Here is a 27,437-nt window from a genome sequence, read left to right on the forward strand (position 1 = left end):
ATAGTTAACTCTGCATTGAAACGCTGGCCATCACATCTGTGTGTGCTACAAGGCTCCGTTCTCTCAACATCCAGTTTCATATTTACGCTGAGTGAATAGGTGAATGCTTGTAGAAACAGGGTCTCGGTTTACGAATACCTGGATGCGCCCAGCTATAGAGAATTGATTGCCCACATGGCCTCCTGTCAAACATCAACCTTGGAACGCTCACTGAACCATTAGCAATGGTCACTGTTGAGAGATCATACAGCAGGACAGACAATCCATTGCCAAGAATCATCTAAAGACGCTAGTCAAGCATTGGTCATAGCAAGGACTGCCTATGGTAAGACTGTACCAGCCGCCCCAGCTTATGTCTAGACCTACTAAAAGCGGTCCTTGATCCTACAGCACAACCCTTATTCAGAACAAAGAAATACCAACCATATCATGCCTGCCCTTGCATCACTACACTGGCCAACCTAGAGGCGTGCAGCACCCACATGAGCGCTTGTATCACCTACAAGGCACGGTATGTGAAGACACCGGAGTATCTGCAAAACAAAATACCTTATCCCGGGAAATAAGCTTAGGAGCGAAGGCCCCTCTAGGTCTTGATTCACAAAAAGTGAAAAATGAAACGGGCCTTCTTCAGGACACCTTAAGATCTGGAACTCAGTCAACGAATCTCTGCGTGGATGCCTAAATTACTCAGTTTGAAACAAAACTGGAGAAGCACCTACAAGACATCCGATACCCATTCGTATGCTGGTCCGGCCAGGTGTTCTCAAATGCTCAGTTTACCATGCAAAACTTTTGACCTCTTGTGAAATGCTCGGATAGGGAAGACTCATCGGTGGCCTCCTCCGCCGCCTCCCCATGTGAAGCACTTCGCCACCCTGTATAAGAGGGTCCGCTCTCCTGACCAGCTGGAGTGAAGAAAGAAGTCTCCTGAATGGTGTTTAAGTACAACAATAGTGAAATGATCTATTGAAAAAAAGCTTTGCTGAAGGCAGTTCTAAACTTATGACCTAGTGTCCCTTCTGCAGATTTGTTTGGTTTGTTGGAGTCCCTGCCGAGTCTTCTTAATGGCCACGCAGATTCTCGACATGGTGGCCCTGGTCACGAGGAGTCTTGCACCTCGGAGAATAGATTTTGATCTCATTGGAGTTTGGGGCCAACAGTGCAGAGTCCTTCTGTGCACACAAAGGCTGATCTTGCGATGAACCGACCAGGCACGCCACTTTATTTTTTTGTTTGGGTGGCCCTCATGCCTATTGCAGCATTTTACTTGGACTACTTCAGTGTGTTCCAGAAGCTCCCTTCAACATAGCACACATGGAAGTGATCATACCCTAAAGAGGTTACATATGGGGGCAAGGTTCGGTAAGGGTGGAGCTGGAGCTAGTCCTGACGAAGGGGGCACTCAGCCGATGGCAGATGTAGAGTGAAGATGGAGCTATTGAGCTCCCTCCAGGCTGGGATGGTCTTGGTATAGAGAGCTCACTTCCGCGCTCCAGGACGTTTGGTTCTCGATCTCTTCCCGTTTGAGTTTCTGGGTCATCACTTTTGAGAGGGAGGCACCACACACCGCGCAGAGCCAACAACACATACAATTGTGCCGCGGGGTGGTTGGAGGACGGATAAGAGGGTTGTGGTTAGTCAAATTGGTGTTGGAGGTGGGTGTGTGTGTAGATAAGCTCTCAGTGTCCATGCGGAAGACACCCAGACCTTGAACAGTGGTAAACTGGTGGAGGGAGGGGCGGGCTTGGGCGCGATTGTATTGCAATGTTTTTTGTAGTTGCCTCACCTCACTTCAATAAAACCAGTTTGTGGGCTCGGATTGATGGAGGGTTAAGTCTACACCAGACCTCTCCCACCCTGGACACAGGGATGCACAATTAATTTATTCTGTGTCGGGGTATCTGCTTGGAAATGTACCATTTGTTTACATGAATCTCATTCCGCTCTTTCTTTCTCCTCTTTCAGATAAGTTAGCAACTAAGCTTTCAGACACCTTGACGGCGGCCATGAACTTCAATTTCTTGGACATTTAGTCCTGTGGGTGCCGTGTTACCACCACATCCAGGCCTCGCGAGGAGAGTTTGTAACCGTGACATTCAGAGGACACATTAAATCTTTGAAACATCCCAGTGTCCAGTCTCTATCGGGATTGGTTGTGAATGTTTTCAGGGGTGTGGAGGAGACGGTCGGACACGCGCATTACAAAACCACAGAAAAACAAAGGAGTAAAAAAATGCACATTAAAGGGTTAAGTTGTACAAAAGCTTTATTGAATCACAAAACATTAACATCTTTCCAGTCATTCTAAGAGCTCCTGGCCCGGCCCGCGGGCATGGAAGGCAGACACTCCGGAAGAGAACATCCTAACCTGGGCTGCCTCTAGAACCCAATAACATTAAAGCCTTGAAAAAAGGGACACATTTATAAAAAAAATCAGGACACTGAATTAAAAATACTGACCTTTCACTCTGTGATCTGTTAGATTTAAAAGTACATTGGACAAAAGTGGTATTCCTGCCCTGCATGTGTCTTGTTTGGTAAAAGTTAAGTAACTAGTGATACAGGAAGAGCCTGAACATCTCCCTTCCTCCTCCCCAATTTACTGGACCAGCCAGAGATTTCATTGGACAAGCTTACCTCACTGGTGTCCACTGGTCCAAACAGGGACATGGCTGGACTCCGGCCAAGCAGAAGAACCAGCGTAAAGTACTGAACCCCACCCCAGCTCCCAAGGAAGTCTCTCCCTACCCCCCTATTGACAATGCTCCTGTAGCCCTCAGTCTCAACGGAGGCTCAGTTCTGAGAAGTGACCACAGGGCGCATGTTGTTAAACTGGGCCTGGAAGGATGACATTAAGAGAACGGCCTTTCCTGCCTCACTGGTCTGGAGCAAGGACATTGGAGGCTGAAGACGGGTTCTTTGAGGTGATGGAGTGCGAGAACCAGATCCAGCAGCACGGACTAAAAAGGGGGGTGCAGGATACCACATGGACGACAACTCCGCCTTGGCTTCGGTCTAGAGGTGCGGAGACTTTGCACTGCGTAAGCTGTATCTTGGGCTCTGCAAGAGAGAACAGATGATCATTCAATGGACCGACCTCAGACACAACAAAACCACAGGATATGCAAGCAAAACAGCTGCAGGGACTTCTCTTGCAAGGTTTGAGGTGTTGGTTTGACAAAAGACCTAATAGCCTGCAGGACATGGGGACACCGGGCCTTAGGTTATGCAGAACATACTTCTGCCATTGGTGTGTCTTCATGGTGCTCGTGACCATCTCCAGGTGGCAGATAAAGCCCAATCTATACAGATGTGTGTTTTGATGATGCCACACCGAGGGCACTGTTGCGGAATATGGGATACGAGTAGGTGTTGCCTTCAGGGAGCGAGGGGCGGAGCTTCTTATTCATGGCTCCAGGGTGGCAGAGGCTGTTGCCACAAGAAGCTAGTCAAGATGGTAAATATCTTCTTGCCTATGGACATTCTCCTCCATTGGAGGGACAAAGGCACACCTGTCCGAAGCGGCATAAATCAATGTGTGCGTATGAATGTATTGAATGAAACTAATGATGGGTGGGTGTTGAGGGTGGTCAGATTAGGTCTGTCAGCAAATGGATTTTTTTTGCAAGAAAATTGTATGTAAGCCATAAATTCACAACAGCCCTGTTCGCAGTATGTCATATTATGATGATACATTCATGTAGCACATGAAAATAGCCCTTCACATATTTACAACTGAGTATGACACAGAAATGGTAACATTTCAATAATCCAAAGATGCAGCACATTGTAGGCAGAGCGACCTCAGATGGACGTACGAGAACATGAAAGCAAACAGCAGCTATAGCCGTGCAGCATCTGCCGACTCACTGGAGTGTACTGACACCAGACACAGTTTCCAGATATCCTTGGACCTACATCTCAGCCCTGGATTTGCACCATGGTGCTTGCTCTAACCATGCCCTCGCCGCTGTCAGTGGTTTGTCACCAACCGAGTGGCGCCTGTCTCCTTGCCAACTGAAGCAACAGGGCAGTAAGTCCTCCTACAGTCTTGGACATCAGCCACCTAGCCAAGAAGCAGGACCAGGGGCTGACGGTATCGCTTGTACCAGTATTCGGTTAGGTTCCTCTCCAAAGGCAGGCCAGGAATCTAAACCGCCAGGGCATTGCCATGCCAAGTGCATAAATCCAGCGTGTGGCATCCAATGCAGATCACAGATCTTTATTTGGGTCAATCTTATGCAACCACATAGAGTCACAATCTGTGGAGGTACGCAACATGCACCAGTCTACGTTTAGCGTTAGGGGATACAAGAGTGGCTTGCATGCAGGAATATGCCCATTCTCTTCCGTCCATCATTCTGTTTCTGCTGCTGGCACTGCGACATCCCTTCTATTTTCAGCAAACCCTCTACAGAACCTGGTAAGCCCTCCATTCCTGCCTCCGGCGTAACTACTGCTAATCTCATAAAACACTCCACGGTCATGAAGGCTTCGTCCTCAGATAACCGTCCCACTGACTGAGTGTGTCATTTAGTCAATAAAAACCATAAACATTGCCAAGACTTGCATTTACACATTACAGTGCTTGTTACTCAAATAAAATATACAATATGAACAGTAACACTGATAATATAAAAAGATATAATCACATTGTTAAAATATCTGTTCCTATTTTTTAGCCTGTGGGGGCTGCCGTGCATAAAGTGCTGCGGTGCGCATTGTATCCTAGGGTGACTCCATCTCTAGCAGCCCACGCTGGCATTAAAGGGCGGGCGAAGTACTGCCTATGAGCATTAGGCACCAGTTCACTATAATGGATTAAAGGCGCCAATCCCAGGGCAGGCAGAGCCATGGGATGAAGAGCACCAATCCCACAGCAGGAAGGACCACAGGATGAAGCGCACCAATCCCAGGGCAGGAGAGACTAGGGGATGAAGCGCACCAATCCCAGGGCAGGAGAGACTAGGGGATGAAGCGCACCAATCCCAGGGCAGGAGAGATGAGGGGATAAAGCGTACCAATCCCACGGCAGGAAGGACCACGGTATGAAGCACACCCATCTCTGGGGAGGAGGGACGAGGGGATGAAAGGCACCAATCCCAGGGCAGGCAGGAAAGAGGACGAAGCGCACCAGTCCCAGGGGAGGAGGGACCACAGGATGAAGCCCACCAATCCAGGGCAGTAAGGACCACAGGATGAAGCGCACTAATCCCAGGGCAGGCAGGATCATGGGATGAAGCGCACTAATCCCAGGGCAGGAAGGATCATGGGATGAAGCGCACCAGTCCCAGGGCAGACAGGACGAGGGGATGAAGAGCACCAATCCCAGGGCAGGCGGGACGAGGGGATGAAGCGCACCAATCCCAGGGCAGGCAGGACCACAGGATGAAGCCCACCAATCCAGGGCAGTAAGGACCACAGGATGAAGCGCACTAATCCAAGGGAGGCAGGACCACGAAATGAAGCGCACCAATCCAGGGCAGGAAGGACCACGGGATGAAAAGCACCAATCCCAGGGCAGGCAGGATGAGGGGATGAAGAGCACCAATCCCAGGGCAGGCAGGACAAGGTGATGAAGCGCACCAATCCCAGGGCAGGCAGGACCACAGGATGAAGCACACCAAACCAGGGCAGGCAGGATCGCAGGATGAAAAGCACAAATCCCAGGGCAGGCAGGACCACAGGATGAAAAGCACCAATCCAGGGCAGGCAGGACCGCAGGATGAAAAGCACCAATCCCAGGGCAGGCAGGACCGCAGGATGAAGCGCACCAATCCAGGGCAGGAAGGACCACAGGATGAAAGGCACCAATCCCAGGGCAGGCAGGACCACGGGATGAAAGGCACCAATCCCAGGGCAGGCAGGACCACGGGATGAAAGGCACCAATCCCAGGGCAGGAAGGACCACGGGATGAAGCGCACCAATCCAGGGCAGGAAGGACCACGGGATGAAAGGCACCAATCCCAGGGCAGGAAGGACCACGGGATGAAAGGCACCAATCCCAGGGCAGGAAGGACCACGGGATGAAGCGCACCAATCCAGGGCAGGAAGGACCACGGGATGAAAAGCACCAATCCCAGGGCAGGCAGGATGAGGGGATGAAGCGCACCAATCCTAGGGCAGGCAGGACAAGGGGATGAAGCGCACCAATCCCAGGGCAGGCAGGACAAGGGGATGAAGCGCACCAATCCCAGGGCAGGCAGGACAAGGGGATGAAGCGCACCAATCCCAGGGCAGGCAGGATGAGGGGATGAAGCGCACTAATCCAAGGGAGGCAGGACCACGGAAATGGCGTCTGGGGGCTAAGATTTCCACACACAAAGAATAAAACAGAAACCAAGCTCTGCTCAACCCAAGAGCATTTTATCAAGTTTGTCAAATGTCTGAACACAACTGGAGAACAAAGCAGACGGACAAGGAGAGAAAAAGAACATATGCTGAACACGAAAAAAGGAATAAGCCAACAATACTCTAAGTACAACTAAGGATGTAAGAGGTTTAATCCAAACAGGGAGTACAATGCAAGGATCTAGTGCTGTGAACTTTAGAGATTTTATGTTGTACCCGTCCCCAGGTTAAAAGGAAAAAAATAAGTTGACCCTTTTTCTGATGGATACTTCTACCCACAGCTTCCTCAACTTTTGAAAATTCACCAGACTAATCTTGAAACATGGCAATAGCTCTGCGTGCTGGTGTGACGCCACTGGAGCCTCACAGCGCCACCTTGGTGCCCAGATGTCAGCTCTGTTTCCACGCCCTTCAATGCAGACCTAGAGCGGTTCTAAGGTTTTCTTTAAATGTTTTTCCAAGTCACAATTCTACAACAATTAAGTGCTTTAGAGAAGTGCTTCCACTAACACCCCACCCAGGAATCCGTGCTTAATCCTGGCTGTCACAGCCATGGACAGATGTCCCTCTCCAAAGCCCCCCCTCTCCCCAGAGTCTGCCGGTGGGGCCTGGGGCTGAAGCAGGACCCCATGTGTGGACCAAACCAAGGCTATCAATGAGGGGGCAAGCTCCTTATGGCACGCCCAAAGAGTGTCGGCCTCAACGCCAGTCACAGTTGCAAATGAGCTTGAAGTGTCACTCTTCGCCATCCTCAAAGTCGCTGAAAGAGGAAAAGGAGTGAGCACAAAAAGCAGAGAACTGACTACACCTCACAGTCTCTCAAGCGTAGTTCACCCCCAGCAGAGTCCTCTTCGGAACTGGAGCTAGTGGGTATCATTCCACCCGAGCAACCTCCCCCTGTAGCACCAGTATCTCCTCCGGCACCTGCTACAGTGCCGGTCCTGCATCCTGGGCATACCCTCACCTGTTCCTCTGCCGGCAGCTGCACAGGTTGTGGTCTGGTCCCAGCTCCAGCCCCTGTTCCGGCTTACCCAGACTTTCCGTCTCCATCCCTGCGGGCCATGATACAGAATCTCAGAACACAGCTTTCCCTCCCCTCACCCCCGGTGCTCCTTGTGTGCCCCATGGGACTGGTCTTGGTTGTATTTGTAAAGCACACGTTCACCCTTAGGTATGTTGGCGCTGAATAACAGATGTTCATTGTTACCCAACTCAATGGCCGATGCCAGCAGGAGTCACATTGGCACTGTGCCCCTTCCCTGTGGCCCCTCCACTTGCACAATTCTGGCAACTGTATCAGGGTCGCCAACGTCAGAGCTGCTCCTGCAGCTTGGATTAAAGGATGAGGAACTGATGTCATAAGGCTGGGGTGGCCCTATATAGCTCCCGTGACATCACACCTGCACAGATCTGGTGCCAAGATGCAGCCAGTACCACCTACCAGCATGGAAGAGCCATTGCAAAGTTCCAGTTCTGGTCTGGCACCTGGGAATATTCAAAAGGTGAGAAATCTGCAGGTAGTTATTAAGCACCAGAAAGATGCTTACCAGAGACAAGAAACTGTCTTTAGGGAGTAAAATGACATATATCCTTCTTGGCAGCGCCCAGCGCTCCAACTCTGGATGGTCCAAGCAGATAACACCACCACACACTTACGGTTTCCTCGGACACAGGGATGTTGTACACTGACGGTTCCCCTCGCTGCACACCACTCCTCCGGCTGCCCTTACGTGATGGGGAGGCTGCCCTTTTCCGAGGGGTGCTGGTGAGGCGCCGATCCGCTGAGGAAGCAAAAGCATTAGTTTGTTCACTTAGGAGATGAAAAGGGGATCAAAACCTCTCGAGAAAACAATTCACTCCACTAAAGCTTTTGGAATAAAAGAGGGCAAACTGCGCGTCTTGTGTATGGTTTAGAATTTCTGCAGTGATCAGAGACAACTTACCGCTGGAAAAGTATTAAATTGTGTCTTCATTTATACACCCCCCCTCGCAGCTGCACACCGTTTCAATAACAACCAAGAAATGGGTGGAGTTTACAATCTGTAGTAGTGCATGTACCCCCCTACACAATGTAGGGATGATTTCGTGTAGTAAGACGTTTAACCTTCCTACGCCTGGTGGTATACGTCATATGTTGTCCATCTTGAGAATTAGAAAGTCCCTACCAGAGCAAGGGATGTGATGCTCTTATGCTGGTAGGAGCTAGAGGTAGTGGTTTCTCAAGCAGTGCCCCACCCCAGAGTTATTCTGCACCTTGTAGGATTTGTCTTCAAGGCCTACCAGGCTTCGTAAGGCTATCTTCACAAGTTAACCAGCTTTGCGCCTGAGCACCCCACAATCGCCTCATAAGTGTCCAGGCAACAGCTAAGATCTCATCCTTGCACCTTTGACACCCAATCAGTGTTTCCACATCCCGTCCATTCCAGAAATCTCTTTACGAAACACTTAAGTGCAACCTGATTCGTACATGTGTCACCATAGCGTGAGTTAACCACAGAAAATGAAAGCCTTTGTAGAAGAGAGAGTAGAGACCAGGGTTAGGACACACCAGGACCACGATTGCCCAACATGGATCTTGAACTGTACCGTTTAGGTACCTGGCACCCCCCTACCATGAACACACTCACGTGTCAGCTGCTTAATCACTGGCAGTGGCTGGGGGCTAAGCAGGACCTGCGGCTGGACCAGGGACGGCGAGGCAGGGAGAGGCTCTTCGCTGGGGATGAAGGTCAGCTGGAGTAGCTCAGCTTGCGATGGTGGAAGGGCTGGTTCTGGAGCAGCGCCATCGTATATATCGGCCACAGAAGTATCGAGCATGCCCGAATCCACAAACGTCTCATTCAGCTTGGAGAGATGAGAGCACCTCCGGGCAAGGGGAGAGTCACGTTTACCCAGGAGCCTCTCTGTGTGAAAATAAAAAAAAGCACAAAACACATCAGCCTTAAATCCTAAGAATACCAGGGGACCGCTGCCCGATCTCCTACATGGATGTGGGTACGGTGGTCCTTCATGTGCAGAGCCATACTCTGGCAACAATCCTTACTTCGAGTAACACTATCACTGGACCAAGGCCTGCTTGGTTGAAGGCTTTCAAACAAATACTACTCCATCAAGTGGTGCCATGGGCTGCGTGAGTTTCACTTCTGAAGAGGGGCCAGTCGAATCCTGTGCCTTTGGCATGGACCCAAAGGCGCAAGGTTGACTTTACTTGAAATTAAACCACTGCCATAATCAAGATACATCTACAATAACTCCAGCATGGACTTCAATCCACTCAGACCTCCCATTCTTCGTGGACGAGACTCTCAAACACTCTACAAGAGGTTCAACTCAATGTGCTTCCTGCGCACAAAGTCATATTTTGCACCCAGGGTCGGTGCAACCTGCCCTCCTGATGGATACTTCTAACTGCAGAGGCCTCACTTTGTGAATTCCCATGGTGGCAGGCTGAATCCAGAAGCATATTGCGTTCATATGCTGGGAGGTGACTATCCGACGTTACGGCGGCCTTGACCCACTGGTGGAAGTGACTGCATGGAGCAAGAATAGGCACTACCCCTGCGCACGCCAGTCCGTTCAGCTTTTCTTCACCCTTCGACAGGGATTCGGAGCTCAACTTCCAAAATGTGGGGTTTTCATCGACTTCTAAGACCACTGTTTCCAGCAACAGTGTGCTTGGGACGTCCCTCTCAAAGTCTACCGGCTTCGGACTGTGCTGCACCTACAGGAAGATATCTCAGTTACAGACCCTATGATGTCCCTCTTTGATGTCTCCGATCGAAGCAGGATTCTAAAGTAGGCTAGAAATTCTTCCTGAAGTATATAAAGGCAATCTGAGAGAGAGGCAAAGCTGTATGTCACAGAGTTGAAGAAACAGTCCGGTATCAAGTCCCGGGCACATTCCAACTCCAAGTCCCAGGGGCGGCCCAGGTCCAAGTTCCAGTCCGCAGGTACATCTAAGAAGTCATTGATGAAACCCGAGGGCAACCACAAGTCATTGAGAAGACCCTTACCCAGACATGATCATACAGTCATCCCACTCTGACCCTATTCTGCAGCTGGCGCTGGTGTGGGGCAAATGTCCTGGGCGAGTTTGAGTCCTCCCGGAGCACCTTCAGGCCAAATTAATCCACCAGGACCGCAGTCAGAGTTTCTCTGATCTTTCCTGCCCGTGTGCTAACTGACCCAGTTAGGCCTCCACTCAGCCCCTTCACAGGATCCAAGACGCACCGCTACTTTTTTGCTGGAAGTCAAAGCAGTCCCGTCTGGACCCCTGACTGCACCGCTCCAGAGGCATTGGTTCTGGATCAAAGTTCAGCTAAATCTACGCCAGAGTCTGGTTATGAGATTACTAAGGGACAGCAAGTGGTGTTTAAGGACGGTCTGACCAGGTCTCTGCCTCAATGCCGATATCCGGCACCCCAAAACCTTATTTGGCTCAGATCTGGCTCAAGACTTGCTGAATGTTCCACATGGCGGGATGATGGGGAGGGGGTGTGTAAATTTGTAGCTTCTTCACTAAACCAATTATTAACTCTTTTTAGACTTGCAAAATGCTGGACTCGCGTATAATGCTGGTGCGTCTTGTCCATTGGCACATGCGGGCTCTGCAGTGGAATCTCTACCTTCAAAAGGCTGAGCACATTGGGTGCTGCTCGGATCTCATCCGTGAGTCAGATGGGGCAGCTTAGGACCAAAATGTTGAGTGGAGGATTCCAACGTGATGTGTAGCAGGGTCTTGCTTCTGTACCACACCCCGAGCTCACAGTGGAGACTGATGCATGGACTGGGCTGGGGCGGCCACCTGGATGAGGCGGAGATCAGAGACGAGTGGAGAGCAGACACACCAGATCAATCGCCTGGAGCTGTGTGCCATCCAATTGATCAGGAAGGTCCGTCTGCCCTCCATCGAGGGCAACCCCGTGCAAACACAACTGCCATATGGTACTACAACAAGCAGGGCAGTGTGGGGCCACGCCTGCTGTGCCAAGAGGCACTGAGTGTGAGAAGCTGGCTGGATCTTTTTCCTGTCAGTCATCTAGCAGGGTCCGTGAATGCCAGGGCAGAACAGCTCCACAGGCGCCATCTAGCTGACCACAAGTGGAATCTGCGTTCAAAGGTGGTTCAAGGCATACTGGCCCAACGGGGTGTCTCTTGGGTAGATCTTGTTGCCACCTCAGAGAACGCTCATGGTCGGTCTTTTTGCAGTGGAGCGTTTCCGCCTCAAGGCCCTTTGAAATAAGAGTTCCACCTCCCGTAGGACTCTGGTCTCTAATCAATCCTACCACTGCATCCCAGTTTTTTAAAGAGGTCAGGAATGTCTAGGCTCCGTTGATTTCGACAGCCACGAACTGAGCTTGGGAGGTCTGGTATGGTGATGGTACCTCCTGAAACTGAGCACTTGTCCCATGCGCAGTCCACCGCTTCAGGAGAACCAGCTCTCCCAACAGGGCAGGGTTTTACACCTGAACCTCCTCCGCCTAAACCGCCAAGCACAGAGAGTGAATGGCTTTGATCTACCAAAGGAATTGGTAGAGGTTATTGTGGCTGCTCAACGTCTGTACATCCAATAGATCTATTCTGGACATCGGGCAAAGTTTCCGATGGAGCGTGAGGACAGTTGTGTCGATACATTGCAGGCTAAACATTCCGATTTTGTTCTATTGGTCTAGAGTTTTCACAGCAAAGCCTTGTGGGGGGCACGCTCTTGGCCTTTGTACCTTTGCCAGATCAGCCCTTTTAAGTCAATAGTGGTGATGCGTTTGTTTGGAAGAGTTACATGTAGGTCTCCTCCGGCACCCTGTGATGTTTGGTCCTTACCTTCTTGATGGGCACGCCTTTCAAGCATATGCACAGATGCTCTTTCTGGCAACTGACTCTGAAAATGGTCGTCCTCATTGTAATGACTTCAGCACACTGGGTCAGTGAATTACAGGCGCTGTCAGAACCGCCATAAACCACCTTTCCATAGAAGCGGGCGCTTCTGCCATCATTTTGCCGAAGGTGGTGAAGCCTTTCCATGTGGGGCCGTCAGTTATGCTCCCAGCTTTCTCCTCACCATAATATTCCTCCAAGAAGGATGAAAGGCTGCACCAGTACGCCCTCTTCAGGGCTTTTAGTTTGCGCATTGACCAGACTAAGGAGCACAGAGAGGATGACCAGCTTTTTGTTGAGTTGTCTGGTGCCAAGAAGGGAAGGACAATACATGTTTTTTGCATACAACGTGCTATGCCTTGGCTCACTCTACCACCGAAGCTTGCCCAGGGGTGTCCAGTGTTGGACAAATTATAGGCAGCTACGTGTGCGCCCGTCCACACTTTCACCAGGCATTACAGCCTTGACTCACAGGTCAGCATGGAGGGCCACTTTGCTGACGGTCCTACAGGATTTCCCAGTGTGATGTTCACTCCTGAGACCCTCCACCTTTTGGGGTGTATTGCTTTGGTATTTATTCAAAAGATAAGGAAACTGCGGTTAGAAGTATCCATCAGAAGAACAAGTTACTTACCGGTGGTAACACTTTTTTGGTGGATACTCTTTAAATGCAGATTCCTCACTGACCTTCCCTCCTCCCAGCTCTGTAGAATTACTCTCCAAGTGTTAATGTTTCAAATTTGATTTTGCACCTATATATGGCTCCACGCCACCACTTCGAGGTGGGGGGAATGCTCCAGCAGTGAACAATGCCTGTCAACAAGTGAGAAATCTGTGGTTACATAGAGTATCCATGTGCAAGAGTCACAGGAGCGAAGTAACATGTTCTCTGCTCGACCAACCGATGGAAATCCGGATGGCTCCCCACCAAACACAGAGGTCTCCTGGGCTCAAGGCCAACCATGGCATGGCTACTTGATGGGAAACATAATTTACAAAGCATACGATACATCGCATGCCATTACAATGACCGCGTTGTTACATCGCAAACTATTACAATGAAAGTCGTTACAACGACTTGTTGTAGGGTGCAAAAGGTGTTGAATTTAAAATCCAACACCTTCCTACTGTTGCACAGACTGGAGCTGGAATAGTAAATTATACGATTCCAAAATCTAGTACACCCCCTACAGCAAGTTGTTGTAACGACTTGCGTTCTAATGGCATGTGATGTAACAACGCAGTCATTGTAATGACCGCGTTGTAATGGCATGCAATGTATCGCTTGCTTTGGAATGTGGCCTATTCCTACTTGATACTGCTCTAATGGTAATGCACACTCACCCGGTCACCTGCTGGTTGTCCTCACGCAACCCCTGTGCCCGGTTACAATTCACGTTTCCTCTTGCAAGGACTGGCAGCCGCCCTGGAGTGCCCATCACTACCGTACTCTCCTTCATGAAGCAAACAAGCACTGAAAGATCACCAAGGTTACTCTGACTCCATTCATCCTTCCCTGATCAATCTCAGCCCTTGTTGGTCTGTTTCACTCCAATCCATGTGCCAGCCACTAGCCGAAGTCTATTGCAGGTCTAAGTGCGCCCTGGACCTTATAGGCAGACTTGTTACTCTGAAGAGTAGTTGTGGGGTCGAAGGAGTGTCAAATCTTAACACTAATGGGTCCCAGTGAATCAACGCACCCAATAGTTTTCCACTGTTTCAGAGTAGAATAGTGGTATATAAGTTATTTATCAAACCTGTTAAATTGAATGTGGTCAGGTATTTTTATTAAACTGGTGTGTGCCGTATTTCCCAAATGGGCAAAGTAGCGCTAGATAAACACCGTAAATGAAGATAGGCACGTTATGGGGTAAAACTCTGAACGGATGCACCTAATCCCAGGTCTGGATGTAGCCTTTTCTCACCTTTAACAGTCACAAGTTTGTTATTGTCCGAGTGCTTTTATTTCACGGTGCACTTCAGACTGCGCAACGCAACAGGCGCTGTAAACAATGGTATTTGCAGGTTAAGGTTCTAGGTAAACTTCAGCTCTCCATCGGTGAATTCAGAGGGGTGACAAAGTGTAAACAGGAGAGGACTCGTTGGCATCAAACCCTACAGAAGGAAGTTCTCCCCTCCTCGTCACATTACCTGCTTCCCGTACAATGTGCTGCAGCTCTGCCTGTGTGCTGCGCAGTGACTGAAGCACCTGCAAGTTCTGCCTGTGCACGTCTCTGTAGGTGGCCGTGAAGTAGCCCAGAACGGAGAAGGCGATCGCCGCAGAGGTCTTCCGCGCTATTCCCACCCAGAAGGCAATCCTTTCCTGGAAAAAACAATACAGGAAGGCAAGGAAAGGCATCATTAGTTGGACACTGGGGTGATATTTTAACATCGAGTCGAGGGGAGGGAACCTGCGCCAATCAAATCTACAGATACAGCAAGTGCCTTACCTGCTCCTTGTCAAATGGCAGCAACGTTCTTGGATTGGAGGACACTCTGCTTCCTTGGCTAGTTTTCATCTTTTAAATATTCCCAGGCACAAGGCAAGACCATTTTAACTTTCAGTGTTTAAGCAGCACAGGCCTGGCAGGTTAGACATCAGTGAAAGTGATAGCTCCCAGCACACTACTGGCATCGGGGCTTACCAGCAGCTGGCAGAGAAGCAGCGAGCAGAGAGAGTGGTGGGCAGAAGAACAGCCAGCAGGGGGTTTATTCTGACTTTTCACCTAGGGAGATCTTCATTCTCTGGACTCTTCATAGGAGTGGTCCTAGAAGGCTGTGCACATGTGGATGGACAGACAGACGGAATCTACCTGTAGTACATATAGACCAAGCTTCACAGGACTTCAAATGTAAATCCCAGAGCGGGCTCTCTTTCAGCATGTGTAGCCGGGTGTGGCTAGGTCTGAAGGGCGCCAACAGAAACTGCTTTACCCAGAGGACAGGGAGGGACCTTCACACTTGGGATCAGGGCCAGGGGTCCTAGAAGCAGAGCGGTGGACACACTCCTCTTTGGGAGAAATCTACAGCACATACTTGGTATTAGACCTCAAAATACCATTAGAATAACTTTTACAGTACCAGACAGCTATTTACCAAGACAGCAAAAGGCGATCACCATCAACCCGAATCAAGAAAAACATTACCATGATCTGTAGAACAGCCATAGGCGCGGCTAAGGGTGTGCACGTCGCCACACACACCGGGGTGTCTTTAGCACCCGGAGAAGGCTGATCGTCCCTCCTGACCTATAGAGTTGAGATCCGATACCCAGGCAGCCTCCGGCGACCAAGCTCACCATGCTGCCCAAGGGCCCGATTTAGATCTCGGCGGACGGGTTACTCCGTCACAACGGTGATGGATATCCCGTCCTCTGAAATATAAATGCTATTGTATCCTAGGGCCTGATTTAGATCTTGGTGGACGGGTTACTCCATCACAACGGTGATGGATATCCCGTCCTCCGAAATATAAATGCTATTGTATCCGAGGGCCTGATTTAGATCTTGGTGGACGGGTTACTCCATCACAACGGTGACGGATATACCGTCCTCTGAAATATAAATGCTATTGTATCCGAGGGCCTGATTTAGATCAGGGTGGACGGGTTACTCCATCACAACGGTGACGGATATCCCGTCCGCTGGAATATAAATGCTATTGTATCCGAGGGCCTGATTTAGATCTCGGCGGACGGGTTACTCCATCACAACGGTGACGGATATCCCGTCCTCTGAAATATAAATCCCATATATTTCAACAAACGAACTATCCGTCACTGTTGTGATGGAGTAACCCGTTCACCAAGATCTAAATTTTGCCCTAAGTGCCCTGTTCATTATGCAGAACAGGAAGGGGTTTACAATATGTTAACTGCACCACTTTAATCAGGACGGTATCCCTCTTCTTTTGAAGTAATCACATTTCTATTTTTTCTTAAAGTTGTATCTCCGACTACACTATATATTTATTGCATCCGGAGGATTTAGTTTCCAGCTATACCTTGGCGGCTGACTTGATTGCGTGAGTGAAGAGCTTTGAACAGATTGTGAAAGGCAAACTGAGTGAAAATAAGAACGCAATTTTAATGCGGAGCCTCATTGGGCAGGAAATGAAGTCACTGTGGATGAATACAAGGTGGAATGACTGACACAAAGTAGTATCTATATACATAAGATGCTATCATTTGGGGGCTAAGGCGGACCCCGGATCAGTACCATGAAGACATTGAGAGGGCAGAGCGAGGCTTGTTGTGCACTGGGAGACAAGCATGGGATTTACAACAATGTGTGGGTGTGTCAATGGGAAGGCGGTTAGAATTATGAGGACTGTGCAATCTGCTCCTTGTTGGGCAGGGCGTTGCAGGGCATGGGGGGGCCAGAGTCTCGCCGGGCATGTGGGGGGGCCAGGGCGTCGCAGGGCATGGGGAGGCCAGAGCGTCGCAGGGCATGGGGAGGCCAGAGCGTCGCAGGGCATGGGGAGGCCAGAGCGTCGCAGGGCATGGGGGGGGGGGGGGTCAGAGCATTGCAGGGCATGGGGGATCCAGAGCATCACCGGGCATGTGGGGGGGCCAGGGCGTCGCAGGGCATGGGGGGCCAGAGCGTCGCAGGGCATGTGGGGGGGCCAGGGCGTCGCAGGGCATGTGGGGGGGCCAGGGCGTCGCAGGGCATGTGGGGGGGGCCAGGGCGTCGCAGGGCATGTGGGGGGGCCAGGGCGTCGCAGGGCATGTGGGGGGGCCAGGGCGTCGCAGGGCATGTGGGGGGGGCCAGGGCGTCGCAGGGCATGGGGAGGCCAGAGCGTCGCAGGGCATGGGGAGGCCAGAGCGTCGCAGGGCATGGGGGGGGGGGGGGTCAGAGCATTGCAGGGCATGGGGGATCCAGAGCATCACCGGGCATGTGGGGGGGCCAGGGCGTCGCAGGGCATGGGGGGCCAGAGCGTCGCAGGGCATGTGGGGGGGGCCAGGGCGTCGCAGGGCATGTGGGGGGGCCAGGGCGTCGCAGGGCATGTGGGGGGGCCAGGGCGTCGCAGGGCATGTGGGGGGGGCCAGGGCGTCGCAGGGCATGTGGGGGGGGCCAGGGCGTCGCAGGGCATGTGGGGGGGGCCAGGGCGTCGCAGGGCATGTGGGGGGGCCAGGGCGTCGCAGGGCATGTGGGGGGGGCCAGGGCGTCGCAGGGCATGTGGGGGGGGCCAGGGCGTCGCAGGGCATGGGGAGGCCAGAGCGTCGCAGGGCATGGGGAGGCCAGAGCGTCGCAGGGCATGGGGGGGGGGGGTCAGAGCATTGCAGGGCATGGGGGATCCAGAGCATCACCGGGCATGTGGGGGGGCCAGGGCGTCGCAGGGCATGGGGGGCCAGAGCGTCGCAGGGCATGTGGGGGGGGCCAGGGCGTCGCAGGGCATGTGGGGGGGCCAGGGCGTCGCAGGGCATGTGGGGGGGCCAGGGCGTCGCAGGGCATGTGGGGGGGCCAGGGCGTCGCAGGGCATGTGGGGGGGGCCAGGGCGTCGCAGGGCATGTGGGGGGGCCAGGGCGTCGCAGGGCATGTGGGGGGGCCAGGGCGTCGCAGGGCATGTGGGGGGGCCAGGGCGTCGCAGGGCATGTGGGGGGGGCCAGGGCGTCGCAGGGCATGTGGGGGGGGCCAGAGCGTCGCAGGGCATGGGGAGGCCAGAGCGTCGCAGGGCATGGGGAGGCCAGAGCGTCGCAGGGCATGGGGGGGGGGGGGTCAGAGCATTGCAGGGCATGGGGGATCCAGAGCATCACCGGGCATGTGGGGGGGCCAGGGCGTCGCAGGGCATGGGGGGCCAGAGCGTCGCAGGGCATGTGGGGGGGGCCAGGGCGTCGCAGGGCATGTGGGGGGGCCAGGGCGTCGCAGGGCATGTGGGGGGGCCAGGGCGTCGCAGGGCATGTGGGGGGGGCCAGGGCGTCGCAGGGCATGTGGGGGGGGCCAGGGCGTCGCAGGGCATGTGGGGGGGCCAGAGCGTCGCAGGGCATGGTGGGCCCAGAGTGTCGCTGGGCATGGGGGGGCCAGAGTGTCGCAGGGTATGGGGGGGCCAGAGCATTGCAGGGCATGGGGGGGGGGGGCAGAGCATTGCAGGGCATGGGGGGTCCAGAGCATCACCGGGCATGTGGGGGGGCCAGGGCGTCGCAGGGCATGGGGGGCAGGGTGTTGCAGGGCATGGGGGGCCAGAGCGTTGCAGGGCATTGGGGGGCCAGAGCGTCGCAGGGCATTGGGGGGCCAGAGCGTCGCAGGGCATGGGGGGGGCCAGAGCGTCACAGGGCATGGGGGGGCCAGAGCGTCACAGGGCATGTGGGGGGGCCAGGGCATCGCAGGGCATGTGGGGGGGCAGGGCGTTGCAGAGCATGGGGGGGGGCAGGGCGTCGCTGGGCATGGGGGGGGCCTGAGCGTCGCAGGGCATGGGGGGCCTGAGCGTCGCAGAGCAAGGGGGGGCCAGAGCGTTGCAGAGCATGGGGGGCCAGAGCGTCGCAGAGCATGGGGGGGCCAGAGCGTCGCAGAGCATGGGGGGCCAGAGCGTTGCAGAGCATGGGGGGGGGGCAGAGCATCACCGGGCATGTGGGGGGGCAGGGTGTTGCAGGGCATGGTGGGGGGCCAGGGCGTCGCAGGGCATGGGGGGGGCCAGAGCGTCGCAGGGCATGGGGTGGCCAGAGCGTCGCAGGGCATGGGGGTGGCAGAGCATCACCGGGCATGTGGGGGGGCAGGGTGTTGCAGGGCATGGGGGGCAGAGCGTCGCAGGGCATGGGGGGGGCCAGAGCATCGCAGGGCATGGGGGGGGCCAGAGCGTCGCAGGGCATGGGGGGGGGGCCAGAGCGTCGCAGGGCATGGGGGGGCCAGAGCGTCGCAGGGCATGGGGGGGGGCCAGAGCGTCGCAGGGCATGGGGGGGGCCAGAGCGTCGCAGGGCATGGGGGGGCCAGGGCGTCGCAGGGCATGGGGGGGCCAGGGCGTCGCAGGGCATGGGGGGGCCAGGGCGTCGCAGGGGATGGGGGGGCCAGAGCGTCGCAGGGGATGGGGGGGCCAGAGCGTCGCAGGGGATGGGGGGGCCAGAGCGTCGCAGGGGATGGGGGGGCCAGAGCGTCGCAGGGCATGGAGGGCAGAGCATCACCGGGCATGTGGGGGGGCCAGGAAATCGCAGGGCATGGGGGGGGCAGGGTGTTGCAGGGCATGGGGGGGCCAGAGAGTCGCAGGGCATGGGGGGGCCAGAGCGTTGCAGCAGATGGGAATATAGACGTTCGCTAAAGTTAACACTTTAAGTAACAGATTTGGTGGGGGAGACTGTGGGTGTTAAGTCACTGGTCCAGTGCTGTGTTTCTACCTGCTCACTTCATCATTCTGGTCGCATGTTTTCCAGTGCAGAGGCCTTGCCTGCTGAGAGGGTCTCAAGATCTGACGTACTCAAACTGTGGGACACCCCTCATCGATTGGTGTGCTAGACCTACAGGTGTGAATGGTAAACGCTGCTCCTGCTGCCACTGTCGAAGTTGTGCTTTCGGCTCTAAAGTGAAGCACAGATTACGGTCATGCCCGAGTGCCGGCGAGTAAGAGTGGTGTGAGAGATGTGGTCTGATGCAGGGGTATCCCCATTTCGTTTTTTCTGCTTGTATGAAACCAAAGGTTTTTAGGGTAATTCACAGATTTAGTCAGAGTGAGAGTAGGGTGTTTTATCCACTGTGTGTGTCCCCCTCCATGACTTTCCTTCCCTTTTTTCCATGTGGACGCCATTTTAAAGCAAGTGAGCTCTGTCGGTAGAGTGGATTCTGGAACGTTTCACAGGATCATTGTGTGCCCCTCTCTGGATAAAGACATTCCCATCAAGTCAACCAGTGGCTCTAGAGTGGAGACAGCTGGACAAAGTAATGTGGCCAAAGGCCGTGGCTGTGGCAACATACCTACAAAAAACGAGACGCCCGCCCGCCAAAACCTGCATCCTGTTCTGCCCAGAAGCAAGGACCCTGCAGCAGCTAGACTGGTCTGAGGCTATCTGGAGGTACCCCGTGCCACAGTGGATATTTTGGGATACCTGCCATCTCCAGGGAAACCAGAGTGGCAGGATACCATTGAACTGTTCAACAAGTACAGGAAATATATACTTTATAGAGATTGATTCTATTCAAAGGGTTGGGAACAACTTGGAGTTTGAGTGGGAAGCGGTCATGGACCCAAAGAGGTACTGCTTATGGATAGAAGCCAACCCGGTTACTCGGGTCAGAGTTCACCAGCTCACCCTCCAGCACACAGACTGGACCAGAGACCAGGAACTAGTCTTCCTTCCTTGGAAGAGCTTGGAATCTACTCCATGACTCCGGAAAAAGCTGGCTGCTGCTCAGACGTGAAACGAAAAGTATTCAGAGAGCCTGGTCTGCAGTGAACCTGCCTTATTTCAAGCCTCGAGTTTCAGGGGCGGTTGCCCTGTGTGCCCTTGGCAGAGGCACTACATTTGTTATGACCGTGTACCCGTGGCTGCTCCTGTCCAGTCAGAAAAGAGGGAGGAGAGAAAATTAAAAACCCAACTATTGCCCTGGTGTGGGATGTCCTCCGTTGTTAACACTCAAAGGGGTGCTCAGGTCAGAACCTCTCAGACGTGGAGCTGGCCTTACACAGGGCAGTTATCCAAGAGGAAGACAGGTTTGGAAGCCGAGACTCACCATCTGCTCATAGCCAGACTCCTCTGCACTCTCCAGGATGGACGAGCAGATCAGGCGCTCTGCGTAGACATTCATGGCGACAACAGCAAACAGCATCAACCTGCGGAGCACAAAGGGCAGGTTTGAAGACACGGATGTTCATACGGTAAACCTGGAGAAGAGTATGGATCTCAGCGAGGCGCAAAGAGCCCAATAAAGCACCACACAACACCAATAGTTCATTATGGACAGAAAACGTTCCTTCATTTTGAACACCTTTTCCCAATTTTGTGTTTTTTGCCATGAATGTACTTATTTTACATGAACTACACAGATGAAAACAAGGGCGACGCTTTGTTTTAATGTTATGACAATTAAGGCAATCTCATGCCCCTTACCCTGCTGAACCCCTCACCTTACAGGTAAGCTCAAGGTACACGAGGCCTCAGCAGCGACCCGCAGCAGGGATCACTTGGGCTGCTGATGGCCAGATTACACCCGTTACTAAGGTCATTACCATCTCTACAATTTTCAGCGGGAGCTCCCTTAAAAGTTCAAAACTACCACCATTTACATATGTAGGACACTCTTAGCTATCCAATACTCTAATGGGGGCCACTTTTATTTTGGGCTTAGGCCAGTTTCATGTCTCAGCCCGACCCTAGTCCTGTCTTTGCCGCGCCTCCTGTGATGCCTCAAAAGAATGCAAACTACCATTGTTTCTGGAGCTTCTGCAAAGCGCTAGTCTGTACAGATCAGCTCAATGTGGCGCTTTAGGGCACCAGGTTGTAAAGGAACAAGAAGTGCACTGGATCCGCCCCTCCCCCCATCTGAGTTTCGTACCTGGCCCCTGCAGTGCGCTGTGTGGATGTGACCAGGAACACGGCGGCGCAGGCCAGAAGATTGTACAGGAAGGAGTAGAGCGTGTTGGACTCTCCCACCACGAACTGGTGCAGGTAGGTGACCCGGTTAAAGATCTCCGCGAAAAGGAGGCGCTGCTCACTGGCGGAATGCTGCATGTCCTCGAAGGCCTGCTTCACACCTGCAGAATGGGAGAGAGACGAGAAGTGCTTAGTCCCTCACAATACAGCATCCTGGTTCTGCACACCCTGGAAATACAAAAACCTGTAGGTATCCTCCTCTTAAAGGTGGCAGAATGGTAAGGAAGGGAAATAAGTTACACCTCTGGTCCACCACACTCAGTGGCGGGACTACAACATCTTCCTGGAAGGAACCTTCATGACAGAAGCACCGAGGTAGCACATGGCAGAGTTTTGGATGAGGAGTATGTACCCACCACTAACATCAGAGCTTTTATTTCTGAAGATTCACAGTGAACAGTAGTCCTACTCTGGGCAGAGCAATACAAGATCAAGGGACCTCCTCTGGGCGGAGGCCCGTGGGGTCCAGGGACCTACCCCGGGCTGAGGCCCGCGGGATCCAGGGACCTAACCCGGGTCGAGGCCCGCGGGGTCCAGGGACCTACCCCGGGCCAAGGCCCGCGGGGTCCAGGGACCTACCCCGGGCCAAGGCCCGCGGGGTCCAGGGACCTACCTTGGGTAGAGTCCTGCAGGGTCTTCTTCAGGAGATCGCCATTCCTCAGGATCTCCTCCTGGGTCTCTAGAGTGGCATTCTGGGCCTGGATCATTTCGGCAGCCATGTGGTTAGTTACCTCCAGCTGCCTGGCCACGCTGTCCGAGTTCACTGTTAACCTGTAAAGATAAACACAGGCGTGTTTCGATAGCAGCAACAAGTCCAAAACTCTAAAAACAATCCAAAGTTAGAGATAAAGACATATGCAATAGGACCACAGAAAACAGACTTCTTGCAATACCAGGGAAGTGAGGTATCGAGAGCTCAGCTGAACCTCAGGCCCAGTCTTCCTCTAGATGAGGAAATGCCGGGGTCAATGAGCGCAAGCTCAGGTTCTCCGAGCACGAGAAACAAGTGTGCCCATTTGCTCCTGAAAATGGTGCGAGAACTCATTTTAGGGTTGTCCAACATTCCTAAACCAAACTTCAATATGGTGGCAGACACCCCCATAGTTTCGTTATGTCAGGATTATAGTAGACACCTTACGTAGCCCTGTCGTACTTTAGGATGGTGCAGGACCCATTGCATGAGGAGCCCTATCAGCTCAGAAACACTTAAGATACTTCCTGCTGCCTCTTCTTACCGCAGGATGGTGTCCTCAGCCTGCTTCTGCCAGACCTCGTTCTGCAGGAAGTAACAGATGCTGTGTGCATGGGTGAAGAACTCTGTGTAGGTACCAAAAGCCACAGCGTCCATGTCCTGCGTGCATTCTCGGATCGAACTCCTCTCCGTGCACTTGGGGAAGGTCCGTCCAGACCTAGGAGGAAACAGGGTGAGGAGAGGATGAAGCCATTGTATCAGTGTTGTTCACTTACAGGAAAAAAACAAGTTGTTGCATTATTGGAAGCATCTCTGGAACAAAGGTCCTGCCTCACTGTCAGGGGAGGCCAGGAGTGCTGTCACAGGAGCAGGTGTAGTGCAGGCTGGCGGAGGGGAGGGGTTGGTACCTCTCCCATCTGAAGTGGACACACTGCCTTCTCCATGTAGAGGACAAACTCATAGAAACTCATCATGAACCACCATCTGGACTAGGCAGGACACAAAATCAGAGAGAATGGGGGAGAACACAAGAGAACACAGAATGCCAGTTTGGACCACTGCGGTCAAACCGCTGACACCAAGGCACAGATCCTCAAAGCTCCCAGCTGCCACAATCCAAGGTCACAGCCTCAGGGAGAAGGCAGCTCAAACTTCAGGGTGGTACAAAGGGCAGAAAGTTTACTGTCAGAACTCAGATATAAGGTGCAATGCTTGATCAAAAGAGAATCTCTATTTGATCTAAAGGACTTGGGCAAACCCATAAAGAATGGGAATTCCTGAGGTTATTGTGTGCTATCAATAGTGTGAGGGGCAACTAAACACGGTTCACAAACAAGAACCAAAGGCACTCTTTACCAAAGCTCTACGTGGTGGATGTCGATGAGCCCGATTCCCAGGCCAATGATCTTCATTCTCTGAGTCAAGCAAGGGATCGTCAACAAGCACCTGAGGAAGACGCGTCACCAGTCACGTACACCAAATGTCCTGATGCATAAAGATGCCACGTTATTGACTAAGGTCTTGCCCAACCGACTAGATGTCGCCTCAGACCAGTCTGCGCTGTTGAGGCAAAGAAGGATGGTGAACGGTGTTCAAGACCTCACCAGAAGGAAGGCTCCGTGAGTTAACAATCGATGCAGAAATATGCAGTTATTGAAGGACAAGTTCTAATCCTGACAAGACAGACTCAGCCTACCAACTTTTCCACCCCACTAATGGAGTACCATCAAGTATGGAATTCCCTCCCTAATTCCTTGTGCCAGATTTCTTCTGAAACAATTTAGGCGAGCAGTAAAAACATGACTTTTTAATTTAGTTTAATCCTCTGTAAACCTTGATCGCTGCTTGTCTCCCGCGTGTCACTTGTCGCTCTAGCGCCGGGTCACCTCTTTTGAGGTAGCTGTTTGCGCTCTATAAATACCTGTATTATTATTATTATTGAGACATATTTGCATCTGATATTTACAACGCTCAGCAATGGCAGACTTGTGGTACGAGGCACCATATGAAGAGAGCAGGAACATAGATACCTTATTGAGAAAATAATGAAAACAAAACCTGTATGTAATGGGATTTAGACCAATGTTCAAAGCATGAATTTTGGCCAACTATTGGCAGCCTTTATCACGATAAATCTGAATGTGATGCACGTCAATAAAGTCTGGTTCAGTATGTACGAGAAGGAGCAGCTTCCGGTCACCGTTCCTCACTCTACAGATCCAGGTGCTAAAACGATACACAGCAATGCGAACATCACGGTGAGCAATTTCAGCTGCAAGTTGCGTAAAATATATTGATATTCACTTCCATTTGGGAAATCTTTGGATTTCCACAAAGGAACTTCCCGGAGTGGAAAGTCCTTTAAGATGTTCTTGGGATTTAAAATATGTCTCAATAACTCAGAAATGTTGTGGTGAAAAGTCACGGAGAGGTCTGCAAATTACATATCAAACATGTCCTTATAGGGCCTGGCCATCAACGTCAGCGATGGAGGTCACATTACCCAAGATGCTACTTTCGGTAAAGCAGATGAAAACGCCAGGGCCATCCAGCAACTTAAAAAATAAGGTCATGCCGGGGTTAAATATCCTCTTCCAAAAAGCCTTCCATGAAAGCTATAAGACACAGAGAAGCGAGTTACAGAGTTTGTTCTGGCAGCAAAAAGGCTAAAATGAGCCAGAGAGCACTGCTCAAGGTCAATGAGGAGCAGGGGTGGAGGTGTCCAACTAACCCAGATAATGTACATTTGTATCCAGCCACTCAGCACAAGAAATGAAGTGAGAAAGGAGGTGCTCTCCTGGACCAAGTAGGATGAGTATTAATAAGCCATATTATTTCCACATGGGCAGACCTACCTCTGAAGGTGGCAGTGTGTGAAGGCCACAGCAATGCGGCTCTGCTCGTCCTCGTCCAGCTGCCGGCAGCCCACGTCCACTCTCTTGAGAGCCGTGGTCCAACAGTCTCCGAAACTGGGGTGCCTTGAAAACTCCTGCAGCCTCTGCAGCTGTGTCCGTCCCTCCTCCAGGCGCCCCGACTCTAGGTTGGACATGACCATGGTAAGGCAAGAGGTCAGCAGAAGCAGCCGTGGCACATCCATCTGTGGCAGTCAGTAAAAGACGCTTTTTTCCAAGTCTTCGACAGCACCAGCCCTTTAGCTGCGAGGAGGGGAAGAACAGAACCACACCGCACATGATTAAATGCAGCAGACAGGAGCATGGCCCACACTGAGCACCCCCTCATTCTAGACTCCAACCCAGCCTCATACAGTAACTGGTCCCCATGGAGCCCCACAGCCAACCCCCTCCAAGCCCTTCCCCGTGGTTGCTACAGACTACTTCTGTCCACCAATGCTCCCTTACGACTGGTCTTAAATGAACAACTCACCTATTCCTCCTCTCTTACATTGTCCACTCCACATCGCCCGCCCTTCCGCACTCCAACCCGCCCGGCTCAAGGAAGGCTGCATGAATCAAGAGACCTTTGGTACAGAACCATATTCTTAAACTAATTCTAACACCTCACCATGAAGCATTCTTCAAGGCAAAAGAAAACGGTTTCCAGAAGCATTAGACCTAAAGAAATCCAGTACAGAGATTCTTTGAAACTATTTGCCCAAATCGTTTTGGGCGAATTTAAGAGCTCTTAAAATCGCCCAAAGCGATTTACTATCAGAAACGTGTTTCTTCTTATATCCTACACCAAGCAGAATTGCAAAGTGGGGGACTGGTAAAGGTACGTACTGTCCGCGATGCACTAAATATAGTACAGATTCCGTTCATATGTTTGCCACTTGCGCAGAGCTTGGGCCATTATTAACCAAGATACAAGATTTTCCTCGGACAGGTTTTATGTCAAAACATTTTGCTAACCCCTACGGCAATTCTATTGGGCATACAAGATACGGTTGATAGAAAGAGTGGTGGGGCCCTAATATTTATCGCTATGGCAATTTATAGGCTATGTATAACCTCTGCATGGATAGATCCTAACCCTCCTTTATTCTCACAGTGGTTGGCCCGGTAACACTCAATATGAAAAAGCTATCTACTCTAAAAAGGGCACTCGGGCCAAATAGAAAGGGTTAGTTACCTGGGAATCCCTTTCTTGTTGGCTCCACCAAACAAATCCACAACAAAGTTAAAGAAAGGGGAAACTTCCTTGTTTTTTGGACAGGGGCAGTATAAATAGGAGTGTGTAAACCTGCCCGCAGCACTGACACCACCGAGATGGGATTGGTTTGGTATGGTAGCCATTTATACAGTAATCAATATGGTTTCTTTTTTTAAGCAACATTCCTTATGCATATTGCACTTTACACCTTATCGCACGGAACACTTTTTCCACCCCCCAAGGAGAAATTGTTAAGAATACTGCAAAACAGCAGCTTATGTACTTATGATAGCAAGTGTTAAAGAATGGGTTTATTAACATTAACAAATTTGTTCGCTTTATAGATCAAACTAGAGGGGACAGCCTAACTTGGTGTATTATTTATTTGTATATTTTGCACAAACTCTTATTAAGGCTATATGATTTTTGCACAGGTCACTTTACCTCCTAGGGACTTATTTTATGAAAAATGATGAAATTCAATGTTCCATTGCATTGCACTTTATGTAGGTTTTTTTTTTACTCAAAGATCAAAAGCATACTAGTAATAGCTTGTGACTCTTGTGTTTTTTGTGGCCCGATATAATAAACTCAGCTAAAGTGCTCATTGGGATTATTGGTCTTTAGCACTGGCACATGTCTACCTATTAAGGCTCGGGGAGAGGGTGGTCGCTGTACTGTGCTTTTCATTAAAAAAAGGTGCAAAAACCTAATTTAGAGTGCTTGACGGCCCAGCTCTGCGCCAGCCTCTTATTCATTGACGGAGTGCTGTATGTCTGTATTGGGATTTATGGAGCGCAAACCTAGCTCAGAAGCACCAGTGCATGCAGGGG

The 27,437-nt window shown here is 51.9% G+C and overlaps 2 protein-coding genes across 3 annotated transcripts in view; one reads left to right on the forward strand and one right to left on the reverse strand.

Moving 5' to 3' along the window:
- Window positions 1–2,129, forward strand: part of GNL3L (G protein nucleolar 3 like) — a 46,477-nt gene extending 44,348 nt beyond the window's left edge. Inside the window, exon 15 of the mRNA XM_086940183.1 lies at window positions 1,969–2,129. Coding sequence (XP_086796309.1) covers window positions 1,969–2,036 — 68 coding nt within the window. The 3' untranslated portion in view covers window positions 2,037–2,129. The remainder of the gene's footprint in view (window positions 1–1,968) is intronic.
- A 125-nt stretch (window positions 2,130–2,254) lies between these two features.
- Window positions 2,255–27,437, reverse strand: part of LOC147684308 (uncharacterized) — a 28,915-nt gene continuing 3,732 nt past the window's right edge. The window contains exons 2-10 of one of the 2 annotated variants that reach the window (XM_086940182.1): window positions 25,350–25,649; window positions 23,039–23,212; window positions 22,417–22,574; window positions 21,706–21,904; window positions 20,884–20,983; window positions 14,381–14,552; window positions 8,983–9,258; window positions 8,012–8,136; window positions 2,255–3,063 (exon numbers count right to left, since the gene is read on the reverse strand). In XM_086940182.1, coding sequence (XP_086796308.1) covers window positions 3,019–3,063; window positions 8,012–8,136; window positions 8,983–9,258; window positions 14,381–14,552; window positions 20,884–20,983; window positions 21,706–21,904; window positions 22,417–22,574; window positions 23,039–23,212; window positions 25,350–25,591 — 1,491 coding nt within the window. In that variant the 5' untranslated portion in view covers window positions 25,592–25,649 and the 3' untranslated portion in view covers window positions 2,255–3,018. Of the gene's footprint in view, window positions 3,064–8,011; window positions 8,137–8,982; window positions 9,259–14,380; window positions 14,553–20,883; window positions 20,984–21,705; window positions 21,905–22,416; window positions 22,575–23,038; window positions 23,213–25,349; window positions 25,721–27,437 lie in introns of those variants that run through there. The other variant, XM_086940181.1, reaches the window with a different exon arrangement.

The sequence above is a fragment of the Lissotriton vulgaris genome, chromosome 10 (genome assembly GCF_964263255.1).
Source record: "Lissotriton vulgaris chromosome 10, aLisVul1.2, whole genome shotgun sequence".
In the NCBI taxonomy this organism is placed as follows: Eukaryota; Metazoa; Chordata; class Amphibia; order Caudata; family Salamandridae; genus Lissotriton; species Lissotriton vulgaris.